This window comes from Gymnodraco acuticeps, unplaced genomic scaffold, assembly GCF_902827175.1.
Source record: "Gymnodraco acuticeps unplaced genomic scaffold, fGymAcu1.1, whole genome shotgun sequence".
NCBI lineage: Eukaryota > Metazoa > Chordata > Actinopteri > Perciformes > Bathydraconidae > Gymnodraco > Gymnodraco acuticeps.
Window position 1 is genome coordinate 1,095,866 of NW_022990647.1, and position 20,055 is coordinate 1,115,920.

At 42.6% G+C, this 20,055-nt stretch overlaps 1 protein-coding gene across 2 annotated transcripts; it reads left to right on the top strand.

Annotated features, from left to right (window-relative positions):
- The first annotated feature begins 18 nt into the window (after positions 1 to 18).
- smc4 (structural maintenance of chromosomes 4) lies at positions 19 to 19,829 on the top strand. Of its 2 annotated transcripts, none has more exons than XM_034229367.1 (24): positions 19 to 236; positions 1,669 to 1,826; positions 2,806 to 2,996; positions 3,552 to 3,743; positions 4,727 to 4,903; positions 7,766 to 7,930; positions 8,452 to 8,579; positions 8,809 to 8,949; positions 10,461 to 10,611; positions 12,267 to 12,431; positions 12,542 to 12,775; positions 12,928 to 13,113; positions 13,218 to 13,379; positions 13,483 to 13,708; positions 13,833 to 13,909; positions 14,517 to 14,669; positions 14,946 to 15,072; positions 15,336 to 15,525; positions 16,315 to 16,459; positions 16,777 to 16,950; positions 17,183 to 17,365; positions 17,557 to 17,789; positions 17,900 to 18,083; positions 19,396 to 19,829. In XM_034229367.1, exons 2-24 carry the CDS (start codon positions 1,679 to 1,681, stop codon positions 19,558 to 19,560), a joined length of 3,897 nt encoding a protein of 1,298 aa, XP_034085258.1. In that variant the 5' UTR covers positions 19 to 236; positions 1,669 to 1,678; the 3' UTR covers positions 19,561 to 19,829. The 2 variants fall into 2 exon arrangements, with proteins under 2 accessions (XP_034085258.1, XP_034085257.1); XM_034229366.1 differs by having other exon boundaries at positions 41 to 261.
- The last annotated feature ends 226 nt before the right edge of the window (positions 19,830 to 20,055 follow it).

The window sequence follows — 20,055 nt, forward strand, 5'->3', positions numbered from 1 at the left end:
CTGCCCTTTGAACGTTCCATGGTGCCTTGCGTCAGTTTGTAACGAATCTGGTTCGACAGCACAGTTTAGGCGCCATTTACAAGTTACAGTTTTCAAGTAGGAGAGCGACTCGGAATGACACGGGCTATATTTTATGGATTATATTAGCCGATTTTGGATTAACGAATACTTTTTCCGATTACCTGATTTGGGTCAGAAAGGAAGACTATTAACAGACCGTGCTTTTATCGTGGAAGGTATATTGAAACACTTTAGCTGAGAGTAAGTGAATGACTGGGTTCCGTCTATTTGCTGAAACGCATAACTTTAGCTCCCAACCTTAGTTAACATTAACAACGCGATACGTTTCAACATTAGCTCAGATTAAAAACGTAATGACTAACAATACTGCGGTATGTAACGCGAAGTGGTCTGTTTTTTGCCTTTTATTACATTTAACGCAAGACGTGCCTTGTTGTAGTCACACACGCCCCTGGCTGAAATATAACTTTTCTAAGCTAACGTTAATGTTGCTATGCTAAACGTTAAATTGCAGAAATACTTTTGGCTGCTTAAAGTCAACCACTTTAGCGTTTGGCAATGTTATTTATGCGAATACCATATCAATTCGCCCCTTTCAATTGCGATACGGTTCACATTGAGTACAGTATGCTTTACAGTGTTTCGGTAACGTTACACATCCAAGACGAAGATAGGTTTGATAGTCAAAGTTTGCTATTTCATTAGCATGCTGCATTATTTTACATCTGATAGTTAGCTACAGCTGCTAACTTCACGTTAACATTAGCCAAGTCAGCTCATTAACGTGGCAAAGTTAACAATAAATGCGTTTATCCTGTGGCCGAGCAAGCGTTACGAAAGTACTTATCTGCATAGGTACATGTAGTTATAACGTTATATTGACGTTACATTCGTTCTTTGAATGAGTTAGCGAGTTAGTGCGTGTGCACCTCCGCCCCCAACATAACAGTGGATTACATTTGATATTGGTGTCAGTTTAAGCTCTTCGTTTAATTTAGGACGTTGCGTCTTAACCACCGGGTAGTGAGCCAGTTTAGCTAAAGTAATAACGATACAACATAGAAAAGGTTGTGCACTTTGGGAAGAAAATGTAGCTATTTGCATATTAACAGGGTTTTCCTGTTAGCGTTACGTTAACAATATTTTCCGTTTTTCCCATCATTGCAAGGGTCATTATTCGTTCAACTTTGTGACGCAGAAATAAAAACCTACATGTGATGCAGAGGGGTACTGAAACGAATCTGTCACAGCATAGGAAGTTATTAATTTGTAATGTTTGCTGTTAGAATATCATCTAATTTGTTACAATCAATCAGGCAGTTGTCAGTCTGATCTCTTTACTGATATTATCAGGGTGATATCCTTTGTTTAATCACACGTCAGGTTATACACATGATGATTCATGTTCTTACTGTATGTTTTGATGTAAGTAAAAGAGGGAGCGAGAAAAAAATCAAGCTATGGTCCAATTAAAAACATATACCGACTAACAGTTGGATAGGGCGGCAGGGGGATCTGACTGTGGAAATGATTAAAGCCTGGTAGCTGCGTGTGACCGACTAAAAGTGGAGTTGGGAGATTGACAGGCACAAAAATCACTCGTGGATAATCCTTTTTTCTTTTCTTTTTTACCAATGACCCCTTTAGATTTAAAATCATGCCATCTAAAACGGCAAAGATCTCTACTGCCTCCTCCAAGTCAAAAGGGAAAGGGTCGCAGCCCCGGGATGACTCCGAAGACGAGCTGGATGTACCCCCTCCACAGACCAAGTCCAATGGCCAAGAGGAGGCACCGCCGACAACTGGCAAGTAACAAAGGCTGTTTTGGTGTCTGTGAATCTAAATAAGTTGTGTTCACTCAATGGCGTTGCGTGTACTGCCGTTCTGTTAGTGGCCAATTGCCACAGCTGTGAAGCTTTTTTTCTTACTTAAATCTCAACACGTAGTTATAATGGCTGATCATTTTTTAAATAAAGTGTCAGTCATCAATACATGTCTTATGATTTTTGAGATGATTTTAATATCGTCGAGTTTACTTCTTCCCCGGACCTTCTCAACAAACGAGGTAAATTATTTCGGGTTATGGAGGGTTTTATGTTGTAGATCAAAAGTATGTTTTACGTTTTTCTTATAACTTGCAATTTGTAAAATAAATGGTATGACAAGATTAAGATACATAACGGCATTAAGTGATGTGTGTATTCTTTGGAATACGTTGAAATTGTTCACTGTGTGTGACTGCATGCATTTAATTAAAAAAACATCGACCCCTCAGCTTGTTTATGCTTCTGTGAGCACAATAGATTTTGGACAGGTCGTTGTGGCTTGGTGTGATGGCAACATAATCGGTTTAACGTTATACATTATTATAAATAAATAAAACGATTGCCTCCCTGCGTTTGGCGTGCAGTTCAGCATGAGTAAATGTGTAACGTTGATGATAGAAATGTGGAATTTACTTATTTATTATCGACGAAATGAATGTGGCGTATCTACGTTCTCGTATGAACGCTTCTCGTGAAGAGCGTTTGTATTTTAAAGTGGGTTTGTTCATAAGCGGCCATGGTCTTTTTTCTTTTATGGCTTTGCTCTTGTTTTCAGAACAAAGAAAAAATAACGCCTGTCAACTTTCTCGGAGTGTCTGTTTGACTGCGGTTGTAACTTGCTGCCTGTGTTTTGTTTGTTTGTTTTTTTGGCTCCTCCACCCCTCCCCCACGCGCCACTGTCCCCCACCTGAAACGACACGCACAGGGGAATAAAAGTTGTACTTTTTCTGTGCCACAGATGCGTCTCAAGGGGAAGCTGCCGAGGCGGCTGATAATCGGAGTTTGGAGGAGATTCTCGGCAGCATCTCTCCACCCCCGCCCCCAGCGATGACCAATGAACCGGGCGCTCCACGACTGATGATAACGCATTTAGTTAATCGCAACTTTAAATCTTACTCAGGAGAGCAGATTCTGGGGCCTTTTCACAAGGTATGATCTAACATTCTTACAAATGTCATCCCATTGTGGGAAATACTTTGTTAATGTGTTGTTTTAAACTCCCAGATTTACCATCATTCTAGTGTTTCTCAATTTTATTTAAATAAAGTCATATTGCTCAACTACCTGTGCCTGTGGACATGTTGCCTGGAAATACATACAAAATAAATAAATAATTGTTTATACTACATTATAACATTTAATTGAGTTATTAAAAAAAATAGGTAGGAAAAGTCACATTCCTCCATTTTGATTTAGTGAGTGCATTGTGCAAGGGGTAGTGATGTGCTGACATATCCCATCAATTATATATGTTGTTAAACTTTGTCTTTTGACCATTTTCTGATCCCCCCTGTGCGCTGCGAATATAAGTGTATTAAAGTAAATCTTCACTACACCCTTTTGGAAAACATTCACTATCACAAACTAACTGTTTAAATTGTAACGTATAGCCTTGTATGACATTTACAGTATTTACTTGTGGCTGCAGTATATTTTTATATGATTGATTGACCTGTTTTTTTCTCTCCCCCACCTTTCTCTCAGCGCTTTTCCTGCATCATTGGTCCAAATGGGAGTGGGAAGTCCAATGTGATAGATTCAATGCTCTTTGTGTTTGGATATAGAGCTCAAAGAATCAGATCAAAAAAGCTCTCAGTGCTGATTCACAGCTCTGATCAACATAAGGATGTGCAAAGCTGTACTGTGGAAGTCCATTTTCAAAAGATAATTGATAAGGTATATATCTGTCACACAGATGTAAATTACACTCACTCTATCAATTTAGGAGAGAACACAATTCATTTCGCCTGGGGGGGTGACCATTCATATTTCCTTGTAGTTAGATGTTGTTTTTTTGTATTATATGTTGTTACTCCTTGATCATGATATAATATTGCCACACAATGATCAGACCCTTGATTAAACCGAGACTCAAAGCAGTCATGAAAGTTCCAACTACCACCTACACATGTCATAGTCAATTCACAAAGGGGCTAGGATTGAGTCCTCTATCTTACACATAAGCTGTATTTATTTGATGGTACTGTGAATTTCAATAACATGGGTGTTATGACCATTTATTATTAGCATTGGATCACATGTCAAAACTCCTGACAAAAGTGTAATGAATTAAAAGTTAAAAAAAATCTAAATTTGATCTGCCACAGAGTTTTAGTTTTGTCTTGACCCCTGTAACATTTCTGATTCTTCTCATTTTCTAAGCCTTTCTTTATTGTTAAGCAGTTCCCATTAAATTAAAATGAAATTACTAAACTGATTTCTATACATTCTGCTGACTTTACAATCTGCTCTTTTTTTTTTATTTATTAAAATTATTGTTAGATGTGATGTAGACAACTTAGATTATTTGACCTGTTATTATTACTTTTTTAGCCAAATAATCGATGTGTTTGCAATGCGTTTATAATCTCATTGTATCTGACACATTTTGAAAATGTGGTACATTTAACTGGATATAATACACTAACCTGATGTGGTTTAACCTGTAATTGTATCTGCCCTAGATCTGTGTTGTGCTTTTAAACAAGCCTTTTTGTTGATTGTTTTTAATATTGAGTGTTTTTGTCTAACCACTCTCAGTGGATTTGTCAGTATTAGGGGCATGATCATTTTATGAGTAGAGCTGTTAGAGTTTCTCCCCAACTGTTCTGCACTAAGCTGCTCTCTGTCTTCTGCTCCCCCCCCCCCCTCTGAGCCAGGAAGGAGATGACTACGAAGTCATCCCCAACAGCAAGTTCTATGTTTCCAGGACGGCCAACAAAGACAGCTCCTCAGCCTATCATATCGGTGACAAAAAAGCCACATTCAAAGAAGTGGGGGTTTTACTCCGAAGCCATGGCATTGACCTCGACCACAACAGATTTCTGATCTTACAGGTAATTGTGCATTTATTTGTATTTGTCTTTTAACTCTGCTTTTGTATTCTTGCTCTGACCATCCCATTCTGTCAGAGATGTTCTGCTCGTCCTTCTTTGCCCATTTCACAGTCCTCTGTGGGTCAAATGTTTCATGGTGACCTGTCTGCGGGGATAACCTGTTGCCCTGGAATTGGAAAGGAGAGGATGTGCTCTCTACGAGTCCTTAGACTGCTATAGCAGCGCATCATGGTTTGAAACAGTGTGGAAAAGGTGCGAACCATTATTTGCTGCTTTAGAATTTTAAGGAATAAATTCAATTGTACCCATATATGGACCGGTTGTTTGTGAGTGGCTGTATTTGAAAATGAACTCTGGTTTTGTGGTGGGGGAGCCTTTTTATGGGTTTTGCGCTCCAGTGGGTACAGGTTGGACGACCTCCTCTCCCCCCCCCCCCCTTCCCATGTACCTGCCACGCTTTAGCAGCACGTAAATATTGGCGTGTGAGACCCCAACCCCAATATTGGCAGTGCTGCTTCAGTGTGGCCGGATCAAACACCCTCCATTACCATGGCTTTTATTGGTTCAACATTTTGTTTATTTGTTTACCTCCATGGCAAATGAACTGCATTCCTGTTCATTTTGTATTATTTGTGTTTTTAGATGATTTTGAACATTTGATTTAGCATTGTGTTGCTGAGTTTGCACCAGTTCTCTTGTTGCATCCCTTTCCCTCCTGATTGTATTACATGTGTAACCTTCCCATTATTACTAGGGATGCACCGAAAATTATCGGCCGAAAATGGTTAAAAAGGCCCTTTCGGCCGAAAGGGTTTTAGCACCGAAAAAATATCACCGAATGTCAGAACAGACTTACGTTGGTAACCTAACGTGTTGTTGTGATGACGTAATAAAGACGCGGCGACCATGCTCGCGGCTGGCTCACAGGGGGGGGGGGGGGACATTGACCTTTGTCATCGAGATTGCCCTGAGCCTTTAACAAATCGTATTAAATAATCTGATGACAGACTGTAAACAGAATAGCTGAAATTTGAACAAACTAAATACCCCAGTTTCCTCTAATCATTAACCCATGTTTGTATAATGTAGTTAACTCCGTGTGTTGCTGCTAGCATACATAACACCTGACGTGGAAACGTTACTCGTGGATGGGGCTACAGAGCTGCTAGAAAGACGGTCGAACCCGGTACATTCCTCCGTCTGCATGCGGTGCACTTTTGCTAAATGTTTAGACAAATTGCTCGTGCTTACATGCTAAACTCTTATTGCACTTATGGTAACAAGTATTCTCCACATCGAGACGGGTAAAGTTTAACCACACCTCGGAGCGCGTTCTCTCCGCCATCTCCGCAGTGTGCTCCGCTGCATGTAGCAGCTGCGTGTGTGTAAACTGCCCCGCCCCCTCGCACACAGACGGGGGAGAGAGATCTCGTCTGATCGAAAATACATCATAGACGCATTTGTTGTCTTTGCATATTAGAAACGAGTTGGTGACACTAAGACTGCGATATAATGTTTTTTAGCAATAATACATGACATATATAAATGTACTGTATGCATTCAAAAGTGCTGAATAAATGTTTTATGGACCCATAATAGTGATTATTATTTAAGTTAAGTTTTGCCATAATCATGTCTATTTCCATAATCAGGTAGCTGAACAACATTGGTAAAAAATGTATACATTATATATATATATTTATTTCTATTAATCATTTTCGGGCATTCGGTTTTCGGCCAACTGTTTCCTATTCGGTGCACCCCTAATTATTACTAATTAACCCATGGCTTATGGGGTGATGCAATAGGTCAGAACAAAACAAAAAGGCTGATTTCATCTTGGTTGTCCCATTTCTTACATTTTATTTTATTATTTTTGCTGTGTGTCTACTATCCTCTTGTTTATGGTTAGGTTGATTACATGTGTTCTGCTTGACTTTGTTCTATGTAGATTTGTGTTTGTGTGTGTGCATGTCTACTCTCCCTGCTAGATGTTCAGCTCTCTGTCCATGCCATGATTGCATGAGTATTGGAAGAGGCTTTAGCTTTTCTCCAAAGTCACTTTTCCAGGCCTCTGGCTAAGAGGAAGCTGTCGGTTCTGTTCACTGGTGAGAGCAGAGGTTGACGTGGGAACTCCCCTACCTGTTGCTGGCTTCTCTTTTCTTTCACACATAAGTTGTACCCGAGCTTCCTTTTTTCTACACCTATAAAGGATGTATCATTTTGGAACGAGATGTTTCTATATTTGCAGATATAGAGTTAAGATCAAATATTTAACGGAGATATAGTTTAATTCTAAGCCATCATGCTTAAAAATAACATGTTCAGACCAGTATGATTACTCCTTAGAGCTTTGCCTCGGTGACAACTAGAATACACTGTGGGAAATTAACCCACGGTGCAGATCAAAGAGGTCCGCAATCCTAAAAAGGTGGAAAAGAAGAAAAGTGTGTAATGGGCCATCATTATTGGTGGGGTTGGGATAATGTGTAAATAAGCATGTTTATGGTATACTTGTTTTATCTAATTGAACCATGTCTATTATTTTGAACATTTGTTTTAAATTATTTTAATTTGATGTCCTCTTTTTATTTAGCTCAGTGTAATATTTGTGTGTTTTGCGGAGAGCCATCGTGTTCTCAAACTTTACATGACTGTGTATCTGCCATTGTGTGTGTGTGTGTGTGTGTGTGTGTGTGTAGCAGATCAACAGTTCATTAAAGTATAGAGATCTAAATTCAATTGACCACTTCTTAATAGTCTTAATACAATATTATTCAATTATAAGAGTGTTTTATTAGAACTCTTGGCTCCATGTTGAAATGAAAGTATCTTTTCCCTTGTGATCTGGACTGTATTTAGGGTGAGGTGGAGCAGATAGCCATGATGAAGCCCAAAGGTCAGACGGAGCATGACGAGGGCATGCTGGAGTACCTGGAGGACATCATCGGCTCCTGCCGCCTCAAGCAGCCCCTCCTGACCCTGGCCCGCCGCATCGAGCTGCTCAATGAGCAGAGGGGAGAGAAGGTGACACTCATACACCAGCTGCTCACACACTCATGAGATGACAAACTTGGCTTCCTGTGTCTGGACTTCATATGCTGTGCCTTTATACAGTAGAGGTTTAAATGTGCACAGTTTGTAAGCTTTTTATGCAAATATCAGGGATAAAAATAAATGTTTTTTAATAGTTGTGTACTGTGAAATGTAAGATAACTTGGCCTTTGGTTTGGCAGACTGCCCAAGACATGATTCATCGTGTTTCACAAAACACACACACACTTGAACACACATGCATTGAGCTATATTAGTATTTCAACCGTATTTTCATTTTGTCCAAGTAAGACGATACTCGAGTGATTAGAAACTAATGAATACTATTGTAGCTCTTATCGAAATATTGATGTGGGATCAGAATGATGGAGATGCTATAAAACATTAATTCTGTATGTTTTAATAAGTCTCTAATGCATATTATTTTCTGTCTATAAATGTTATTACAGTTTTGTCACATGATATTAAGTACAGCAATATGTTTACTGCCCTAGCTTAACCGAGTGAAGCTGGTGGAAAAGGAGAAGAATGCGTTGGAGGGAGAAAAGAACAAAGCTGTGGAGTTCCTCACCCTGGAGAACGACATCTTCAAACACAAGAGTCGGCTCTGCCAGTATTACGTGTGAGTGCACCAGCAACATGTCCCTGTTCTCTCCAAGACTAATTCAAAAAGAAAACATCCTCATTACATTTCAATGTTACCCTAGCATAGGAATGGCATTGTTCTCCTCTCATTCTGAGCCTCACAGGGGCAACAGGACCCTCCTCTGGGGTCAGATGCCGGTTTCTTTGGTTTATGTGTAAACTACTAAGTTTGACTCACTTTCCTCCGGATCTCTTTTTGCCATCAGCGATGATCTGCAGAAGCGTGCTGTGGATAAAGATCAGGAGAAGCAGAGGATCATGGAGGACACCAAGGAACTCACTGAGAAAAATGCAAAGATATCAGAGGAAATGGAGAAAATGAACCAGGAGCTCAAAAATGTAGAAAAGTAAGAAATGTTTGTGCTTCCCCTCGAACCAACATGCGTTAAAGGTTACAATCTGTTGGACTCATCCAATCATTTGGTGGTGGTCAGTTTCTCTCTTTCCCTGTCCAGTTTGGATTCAGGAAAGCTGTTACGTGTGTGTCCTAAATAGTTTTGTTCTGTTAGGAGTTAGCCATATTCATATTATTTATCATCATTCTTATTGTTTTATAATGGAAACATTTCTGCTAGGGCTGTGCAATTAATCGTATTTTAATCGCGATTACGATTATGGCTTGCGACGATTATGAAAACAGCATAATTGACAAAATACGATTATTTTGCTGGGTGCGCTTTCGCCCCTCCCTAAAAGCCCACTCGGCCACGTGGGAGTGACATGTGTTGTGAGTGTTCAGCGCGAGCGAAGATGTCAGATCAAGAGCAGCAACTCGTTAAAAAGAAGGGTCAAACTATTTCCACTATTTGGAAGTACTTTGCAATTACATTTCACATCGCTAAAGATATGTGCCCAGTTAGCACTGTTAGCAACCAGGTCTTTAAGCAACTTGTCAACACGTTGGACAAGCGTTACGCGATGCCGTCTCGGTATTATTTCAGCAGGTCTGCGCTGCCTGCACTATATGACAAATGCCGTGGGGAAGTTGAGAGAGATGTGGCTTCAGCTGACTACTTTGCTACCACAACAGACCTATGGTCTATCCTAGAGGTGCCCAACCAGCCGATCGCAAGATGTGTCTAAAAATAGAACAACAATATTCTGTTTTATCGTTAATGTCCTGTAACATAATCTTCCTGTGCCAGAATAATGCACTTGAACGCATCAAAGCTTTGTGATTGGCCGGCGTCACCCCATATGTCGGGGCGTGGCTGAGGGTCTTCAGTCAGTACAGGTGGCAATATTGTCACCTGCCTGCGCTCAACTCTGAAACCAGACCATGTAAACAGGCTGGTGTTTCTAGCGAACAATCTTTAAGAGATGACATGAGCAGCCCTACCAGCATTTGCCATGGTGGCCTAAATATTTTTATTTGGTCTTAAATTGTAGTTCAACATTTATTTCCTGTTACTTCTGGACCATGACGGTTGGCCAGCCTTCAACGTTTAACTGAGTGGAATATGTTGAATATGTTTTACCAAAATGTTGGCTATATGTTCAGGAGTTTTCAGTAGGTTGTGACAGTGCACTGCATCATATTTGATTTAATTTATTTTGGTCTAATTTATTTTTATTTATCATATTAATAATATATGTTTAGTATGGTTTTGGAAGTGCGCTCCAACATATTTGTTGATCTTGTTTATTGGTAAAATATTATTTGTTTTAAAGTTCAATAAATGGTCAATGAATAATCGTCAAAATAATCGTGATATCAATTATTGACCCAAATAATCGTGATTATGATTTTTGCTATAATCGCACAGCCCTAATTTCTGCATTCATATGATTTTAATTGTAGTATTTCAAGACATTTTCTCCATGATTGACTAAAGTGAAATTGCTGTTTCTCCACCAGGAAACAAAACAAGCTGAACAAGTACATAGAGACTCAGAAGGAGAAGTTCACCCAGCTGGACCTGCAGGACGTTGAAGTGCGTGAGAAAATCAAACACTCCAAGAGCAAGAACAAGAAACTGCAGAAGCAGCTGGAAAAGGACAAAGAAAAGGTATGTTGCTCTTTAGAAGGTGCTCCACTACAGGCTGCTAAAGGACTTGGTGTCACCGTGTGCTACTCTGCAATAGTGATCGCCCACTGTCGCATGATATGTCAGGAGAGCATACTGTTGCCATTTCCTCCTAATGTACAATGCATAACCATAAAGAAATACATGGTTGTACTAAATCAAGGCAAGCTAGAACCGGCGGGACAGTGTTGCTCTGTTTATTCTGGACCGCGGCCAACAAAGATACATGGGCACTAAAAATACAATTTCCCGTTTCTTATAAAAAACAAACAAGGGGATGTTGTTTTGAAGCCTGGAGAGAAATACATTCATTTCAGTCCTTACAGGAACCGTCATGTATTGCAGCATTTAACAACATTGTAACTTGTTCTTCTGAGTCAAACGTTAACAAGTAGGTTAGGAAGGTTCTTATCTGTCACATTTCCCCCCTCTCTAATTTCAGAGGCTCGTGTTTAACTGCACAGACAGAACAGCAAGCTGTTTATTTTTCTATTGTTCATTATTTGTTGTCTGTATTTCAGTATTTTAAGAGATATTAGCCATAATTAATGTGGGATCTAAAGTGATTCATTTCTTAAATGTAAAGAAGTTAATGTTTCTGGATCATTGTGAAAATGAAGCCTTGTTTAAGTTTCAAAGATAATGTTAATTTGTGTAACAATGTCTCAGGCTGTGTAGTGCCTGGCTAATGGCAGAGCGACAGTTTCCAGAGGAAGAGCTGTCGTCATTCTGCCTGAAAGGTTAAATACATTCTCAGATATTTCTCTTTACCTATGTAACAAAACAAATATGTTGTCTCAGTTGCAAAATGGTGTCCAGGCCTTGCTTTATTTGTCCATATGTTCCTCTCCTTGGACAAAGGGAAACCCCCTGGATTTCTTCTAGATTGTTTGTCCTGATGCATTAAATAAACTCTTCAATAAATTGTAAATCCAATGTAGTGGCAGGAAGGACGATGTGCCGTAAAGTAGCCACTAGAGGGCTGTGAAGTAACGCACAAGTGGATTGGTAGTGTGTGTCTGTTGATAGCCAACTCGTGCTCTGTTTCACTTAATGGTGGACTAATGTTTCTCTTGCACACTTTCTGAGCCTTTTCTTCACATACAGATAGAGAATTCTGTTGTAAATGTAGGTCTAGCTTCCCGTCTCCTTCTCTGCTCCACCTACATGGCCGTGCTCTGGAAACATGTTGGGCGAGGCAGGCCGGGCTCCGTGTGGTACTCAACTATGGCCAGGCTTGTGTAACACTCCCAGCATTTCACCCGCAGTTAACCCCCACGAAACACACACTGCACACACAGCACTCCGCCTTGCCTGGTTCCTGCTCCGCCACGCGGCTTACTGTTGTGCCGGTCCCAACCAGGGCCTGCTCAGTCCGGAGTGTGTGTTTATAGTTTACAGTTGGCCTGCTTCTGAATGTGTGGCTCTCACAGATAGCGTATTCCATCAATTCACTTTATAACTCGTCTTCCCCGATCCCTTAATCTCGTCATCTCCCTTCAGACTTAAGGGGCTATCCCTCTGGTCGCTCCAAGTGTGTTTTGATGAGTTATGCCCTCAGGTTGAACTCAGACAGGCGTCATAGCTTCTGTTGCTTAGACTCCAGAGTCTGACACATCTCATCTGTTTGTGTGCAGCTGGAGGAAGTGCGCGGGGTGCCTGCCAGCAGTGAAAAGGCCATCTCTGAGGCAACCGCTCGCAAGGAGGAGATGGAAAAGCAGAAAGTGAAAGAAGAGAAAAAACTCGAGGAGGTGATGGAGAGTCTGAAGGAAGAGACCAGCGGCTTGCAACAGGACAAAGAGGTGTGTGTATTAATCATGGTGTTAGTTTGTTGCATGCTTCGTTTCACTCTAGATAGTAAACTCTGCATTATTACTGTAAAGCTTAAGTGTGCTCTTCCTGTGTTCTCCAGACCAAAGAGAAGGAGCTGATGGAGCTCAGCAAGGCTGTGAATGAGACCCGGTCTCGGATGGACCTGGCTCAGTCGGAGCTCGACATCTACCTGAGCCGCCACAACACGGCGCTGACTCAGCTCAACACGGCCAAGCAGACGCTGCAGACGACCTCTGGCACGCTGCGGGAGCGCCGCACCGCCATCAAGGACCTGGAAGTGAAGATCCCTCAGAAAGAACAGGAGCTCAAGAAGGTCAAACCAACAGTTATTATAGTCGCATCTTATTAATGTCATTAACTTCGAGCCCGTCTAGGCCTACTATTTCTATTGACTACTGCTGCCACACGTATGGCGCCATTTGTTTAAGCTTTTGTTGAATTGCTTCTTTCTTTTTCTCTCTACAGGACGCGGAAGCGCTGGAGCAGCTGATGAAGACGGATAATGAGACCAGGGAAGTGGTGAGGGAAATGAGGCAGAAGGTGGACGAAGCCAAGAGCTCTCTGACCTCCAACCGCAGCCGAGGAAGAGTCCTGGACGCCCTCATGCAGCAGAAAAAGAGTGGCCGAATCCCTGGCATCTTCGGAAGATTGGTAAAAAGAAATAAATGTTTGGTTTCTAGTTATTGTGTGCTCAAAACATTTGTATTAAATGTAAGCAGTGGAGGTTGTCTCATCATTTATTTGTGTGCTTGCAGGGAGACCTGGGAGCCATAGAGGAGAAGTACGATGTGGCCATTTCCTCTAGTTGCGGCGCCCTGGACAACATCTTGGTGGATACCATCGATACCGCCCAGAAGTGTGTGATGTTCCTTAAAGAGCAGAACATCGGCTTTGCAACCTTCATTGGTCTGGACAAGGTCAAGATCAATACATTTTGACTTTATTAGCTGATCAAGACAGTAGTTCTGGGTTTCTGATTAAACAGATCATCTCCTCATACCTCCTCATCTCCTCCCCCAGATGAAGGTGTGGGAGAGAAACATGGCTCCCATCCGCACTCCAGAGGAAACCCCTCGTCTCTTCGACATGGTGCGTGTGAAGGAGGAGAGTGTGCGGCCAGCTTTCTACTTCGCCCTGAGGGACACCCTGGTGGCCCAGGACATGGAGCAGGCCACCAGGATGGCCTTCCAGAAGGACAAGCGCTGGAGGGTGGTCACCCTGAAGGGACAGATCATCGAGATGGCTGGTGGGTGCCCCCCCTCCCCCCATAATTATTTTGTTAATCATGCTCTAGCTAGTTCTAAGTGAAGATTATACTTTCTTCTTGTATTCATTTGTCTGAATCTCCCTGTGGGGTGTGTGCTTCACAGGAACCATGACTGGAGGAGGACGAGCGATGAAGGGCAGGATGGGCTCCTCTCTCGGTACCGAGGTCTCTCAGGAGGAGGTGAGAGTGCATCCCACTTCCTGAGTGGACCAAACTCAAAGTGATGCATGTTAGCTGCTACTTTCACTTTTTCAAGACGGGAAAAGATTTTTAAAAAAAAAGCAGTTTTGGATTGAATTATAATAACAAGAAACAGTTTTGTCACAATTCTGTACATTCAAACTTGTTGATAGGGACGTCTGTGATACATTGAAGTCTACATTTAAACTACAGAGCCTTCTGTGCAAAGGCTTTGCTTAGTATACTTGTTGTACCAAGGCATGCTCACATTGAAGATGCAATACAACAACTCAAAAGCAGATTAGATGTATTACTATCAGTTCATGTAAATGATGTTCATGTTTTACTTTCATTGAACTAGATTTTGATACAAGTGACACTTTAGCTGGAATGAAGTTGAATCTATTGGTGCGGTCAGTCTTCCTGACATGTGACTCTAACCCAGACTCACTCTCAAACTATTCTCACAACTCCAAGTGGGTGAAGCAAGTTTGATGAATAACTCCTGATTGAAGTTTTACTTTAAGAATGTTTCCTGGAAGTAGTTCCTAGATGCTGGATGAAAATTGAATTAATGAAGATGTTCTTTCTCCTTCTTTTGTTGCAGCTTGACCGTATGGAGAGCCAGCTGACGGAGAAAGTGTCAAAGCTGCAGAACTGCCAGGAGAAAAGGCTGCAGCTGGAGGAGAGCGTGCAGCGGCTGAGGACTCTGCTCCGAGACATGAAGAACACTCTGGAGAAATACTCCAACAGCATGACCGTACGCACACACACATCTTTCTTTTCATTCACTGGGGATGTCTCTCAATTTGATGTTGTATTTTTTAAATAAGCCCTACTATTAATAGCCCAAAATGAAATTAAAGTATATGTGCCCCGCTCTATCCAAATCAGTCGGAAGTCGCAACGGCTCATTTCAAAATAAACGTGGATCGTTTTCCGGGGTTCGTGAAAGCTAGGAATCTCCTCTTTCCAGCAGTGTATACGACTGATTTCGATAGAGCAGGTCACATATGTCCTTCTCTCCTTCCTTCAGAGTCTGGCTGATCAGGAAACTCACCTGAAGCTTCAGATGAAGGAGCTGGAGGCCAACGTGCTGGCTGCTGCCCCTGACAAGGCCAGACAGAAGCAGCTGGAGAAGAGCCTGGCCGCCTTCAAGAAAGGTGGAGCTCTTCTCTAAACTGTAGACATATTATTTTCAACCTACTGATTATTTCCTGCTAGTCTGAGCTGCAATGTGTGGAGAAGCTGTCCTTCTACATCATGGAATGGTGCTGACAAAGCGTTCATATTGAGTTCTAATATCGAAATGCCAGTAATATTCATGAAAATGGTATTAATGTGTATTCCTCTGTGCATTGTGATCAGACCCTGCATATTGAAATAATACCCTCCTCTCTGTTCTGCCCCTCTTTCTCTCCCTCAGACTTTGACGCAGCGTCCAGTGAGGCTGGGAAGGTGGAGACGGAGGTGAAGCGGCTCCACACCCTCATCGTAGACATCAACAGCCACAAGCTGAAGGCGCAGAAGGACAAGCTGGACAAGATCAGCAAGGAGTTAGACGACTGCTCCTCCATCATCACCAAGGCGAAGGTGGCCATAAAGACCGCCGACCGGTGAGGAGATCACGTCTTTCCAAGTCCAATGGATCAACTGAAATATGTTTCATTCCCCTGGTGGTTCATTGAAGTGGCTTACTATGTGAGACAAGGAAGTAACTAGTGTTATGTTTAACATGTATTCATTATTGAATGATCCATTATAAGTAGCATTAGCTACAGGAACGCTCAGCGACTCCTCTCCTCTTATAACCGTCTTTGAGGTATAAATGTTGCGGCTGTAGCAGCTGGAATAGGCATCTGGTCGTCAGTATCTGGAGCACAAAGACTGATGCTGTGGTCAAAAGGAGAGGCTGAGGCCTGCATGCGAGGTGTTTTGGTTCCGCTGAAGGAGCTTTTCAGAACACAGCGTGACTTAGAGGCCGAGGCTTCCTGTGTGAGCGCTCTTCTTCCTTCATGTGTTCAGACAGGCAGTGAGGACACTGCTGCAGAGGTTTTCTCTTCGCACAAACATTGCCGTTGTATCAATAACTGTCCTGTGAAGTTCAACGGAGTCCTAAGAGAACTTTATTTTTGACTGGAGAAGCATTTTGAAGTTATAGATCTCAGGTCTGAAAAAGGTTTGGATCGTTCAGGAGCTTTGCTGCTTCAGTGCAAGAAGAGCTTTATGATGTTGTGGTGCACACCTTCCTAAAGTAGTAGTGTTCGAATGTTGCCATTGCCTTTTCCCTAGCCCTCATTTTACAAAATACACCTGAACTGCTATCATTATTATCTTCAGTTTTTCACAGACACATACTAACCAGTCTGACAGAGGCTAATGGCGTCTCCCTGTGCCCTCTGCAGCAACCTGAAGAAGTGTGAGGAGAGCGTGAGCCGGGAGCAGGCGGAGCTGGAGGACAACGAGAAGTCCATGGCAGAGCTCACTGAGCAGCTGAAGAAGCTGGAGGACGAGGCGGGGGACGTGATGAAGGCCTGCCAGGAGGCTGAGGTTAGACCCCCTTATTCACTAGTCCTGCTCCCAGAGACAGAAACATGGTCTCTTCTAACTAGGTTACAAAAGGGCCTTGTCAATTGAGAATTGAAGAAACTAAGTGAGTAAGGAATGAAGAGTACATTGAAGAGTCCTTTCCATCAGAAGTCACAGCGATTAAGTCCACAATCCCTATTGCAATTTGACATGAAGTCAAAGTGTAGTTCAAGGTGTTGCTGTCCTGATCTGAATGAGGGGATTCCTGATCATTCGGGACACTTTCTGGAATAAATAATAGTATTCATTTGAAAGTGCTATTGTTTGTTGCCCTGCAGGCGGCGCTCCCCGAGGTGCAGGAGCAGTACCAGGCGGTGGTGAAGGAGATCAAGGTGCTGCAGCAGCAGGAGCACGCCATGCAGCAGGAGTCTCTGAGCGTGCGGCTGCGCATCGAGCAGATCGACACCACCATCACCGAGCACAACAACAAGATCAAGCACTGGCAGAAAGAGGTCATTGTGATTATAACTCCATACTCACCAGAGAGAGCTGAGCCCTGCCATGGGGGGGAATTAACAAACATAGTTCACTTGATGTTTAAACAACCAATAAGTAAACATTTAGAAGTTCCACCCATCTTTTAGGTTTTTCTAAAATGAAGGGCGGATTTAGGTATTTGCTTATTTATTGTCTGGTTGGAAGAAATATTTTGTGTGAGTCTTGATCTTGGATCTTATTTCCCAGGCCACCAAGCTGTCCCTTCATACGGTCGAGGGCCAGCCCGCAGAGGAGCTTCCTGTTCTCACCCCGGCCCAACTGGAAGAAATCCCCAATCCCAACGTCATCATCAACAAGATGATCACCTTGGAGACCAAGTGTGCTCACATGAAGCCCAACCTCGGGGCCATCGCTGAGTACAAGAAGAAGGTATGCAAACATTAACAACAGACATCCTGTTGTCTAACCCCAGCAGAGGTTCACATTAGTGCTCATAATAAATAGAAAAACTACATTTGAATTGTGAATGAAAGTCATTTATTGAGTTACAAAGTTCAGGTGAGTTGTGATGGTGATTCTGAAGTCCTGACAAAGGGAACGGTGTGTCTGTCTGTGTTCAGGAGGAGCTGTACCTGCAGCGCGTGGCTCAGCTGGACCAGATCACCACGGAGAGGGACCGCTTCAAACACGGCTACGAGGACCTGAGGAAACAGCGCCTCAACGAGTTCATGACCGGGTTCAACATCATCACCAACAAGCTGAAGGAGAACTACCAGATGCTCACACTGGGTGGCGACGCAGAGCTGGAGCTCGTCGACAGCTTGGACCCCTTCTCTGAGGGGATCATGTTCAGGTGGGAGGACAGATGCACTGACGGAAGACCAGACACCTTTTGGTTGTTACCTTTGTGTACATGGATTCTGACCTTCTGTTTGAGCTGTGGTGTTCTGTCTCCGTCCACAGTGTGCGTCCTCCAAAGAAGAGCTGGAAGAAGATCTTTAACCTGTCAGGAGGAGAGAAGACCCTCAGCTCTTTGGCGCTGGTGTTCGCTCTGCACCACTACAAACCCACCCCCCTCTACTTCATGGACGAGATCGATGCTGCGCTCGATTTCAAGAACGTCTCCATCGTGGCCTGTTACATTTATGTGAGTATGGATTAGGGCTGAACGATTAATCGATTTTAAATCGAAATCACGATTTGAAATGATGCGATTATGAAATCGCAAAGCCTGCGATTTTTTTTTCTTGTGTCTCAGTCATCCACACCAATCAGAAGTGCTGTGCTCCACATGTACCAGCCATTGTTAATCAATCAGAAGTAGCCCATGATAGAAGGTGATAGACAGATTGATCCAATCACCTGCCAAGTGCTTCTGAAAGTGCCTGCCAGGGCTCGACATTAAGGACTGCCCGATGGCCCGGGGCCATCTAGTATTTAGCTCGGGCAATGAAGCCTCACCTGCTGGTTGCCCGATCGGGCAATCTATTATGCCAGTATCATGCAGCTCGCGGATCCAGTAATGAGAGACCCGACAGTAAAACTAAACTTATCTATAACTAGTTTAGGTAGTTTGAGAGGTCATTAAAATAGCTACGTGTGATATTCTAAACTAAAGTGTGTGTTTTGTCCGCTCACCGCTGCGTGTGATCATGCAGAGCTGCGTGTCGACTCGTCAGCCTGCTCAGCTGATCTCTCTCTCCCGTCAGATTAGACTTCACTCGCGTTTATGTCCATATCGATCAGATCTAGCTAGTTCTAGCTAATGATAGGACTACCTGCTTATTAAAAGACACCTAAACAATAAGTGTCGCTATGCAACCGGATGAGGCCACAAAGTATAGCGCAGCATTATGCATTTGTTTACATGCCCACCGGAACCCCGAGGCATTACCAACAGATCAACGCACAATCAACCCATACAGGACATCTCTTTCTCCACATTAAGTGTTAGACATTAGAATTGACTATTCTTGTCTGTCACATACTCTTCCTGTCTGTCACATAAGTGGCGCAACTGAAGCGGTATTGCGCTGAAGGGAAATTATTTTGACCGAAGAGATTTAGATTTTTTTCCCAAAATGGTGCAGCCCTAGTATGGATGTGTGTTAGGAGATGAAAGTACACTTTTAGTATGGATGTGTGTTAGGAGATGAAAGTACACTTTTAGTAAGGGTGTAGTGGATTAGCAAGTCGGGTTCTTTCGGAGTTCAGTGATGCTTCAACAATGAAACATGTTAGCCAGCTCTTTCAGAACTGTGGAGCTGATCTCTGCTGAGGTGCCCCCCTGGTTTGATGGGGGTGCAGAGAAAAGTGCCTGTTTTTAGGAGCGCAAACACAATCCACTTCCTGCTTCAGTGTACGATCTGAAGGAACCTCTGCAGCAGTTGTATGCTCTAAAGCAGTTTCAAGCTCTCTATATCAATACTTTCTTTCTCTTTTCTGTCGTGTCCGTGCAGGAGCAAACAAAGAACGCTCAGTTCATCATCATCTCGCTGAGGAACAACATGTTCGAGATCGCTGACCGTCTCATCGGCATCTACAAAACTTACAACACCACCAAGAGCGTGGGAATCAACCCCAAGACCGTCGTGTTCAAAGAGCACGACGCAGTCACTGCCTAACCCTCACGCTTCTTCTCGCTGTTCCTTTCCTTCTTCCACACCATGGACATAATGTACATCTTTTTACCCTACGAAATGCTGCCTTTCTTTTTACTATTTTTTATTTGTACTCTGAAGCAATAAATGTTGCAGACACTTATTGTGCATATTTTAACCAAGTTGTATTCAAAGTGTCTGTTAACTCAATTAACTGAAACCATGAAAGAATGTGTAATTGTACAAATAGTTTTGTGATGAAAATGTAATAAACTCTTTTGACATGCTGTATATTTCTGAAATACTCTAATGATGAAACAAACCTGTCGACTTTATCATTTTAAATATCATTTGTGCAAGACCAGCACAGTCGTGATTTGTCTGAGGTCATGTGATGGTTGGACGCCACAGATTTCATATGACAGACAGATGTAGCAAGCGGCTGTTAATTGTGCTCAGACATACTGCTACACATTGAATTCTAGCCCATCTTGCACTGGCACATGGACAGATATAGAA

Excerpts from the sequence above, each read along its gene's own strand:
- smc4 (XM_034229367.1), top strand. The coding sequence starts at position 1,679 with ATGCCATCTAAAACGGCAAAGATCTCTACTGCCTCCTCCAAGTCAAAA. Across the intron at positions 13,910-14,516 it reads CCGAGGTCTCTCAGGAGGAG|CTTGACCGTATGGAGAGCCA; the intron begins GTGAGAGTGCAT and ends CTTTTGTTGCAG. Across the intron at positions 17,366-17,556 it reads TCGCTGAGTACAAGAAGAAG|GAGGAGCTGTACCTGCAGCG; the intron begins GTATGCAAACAT and ends GTCTGTGTTCAG.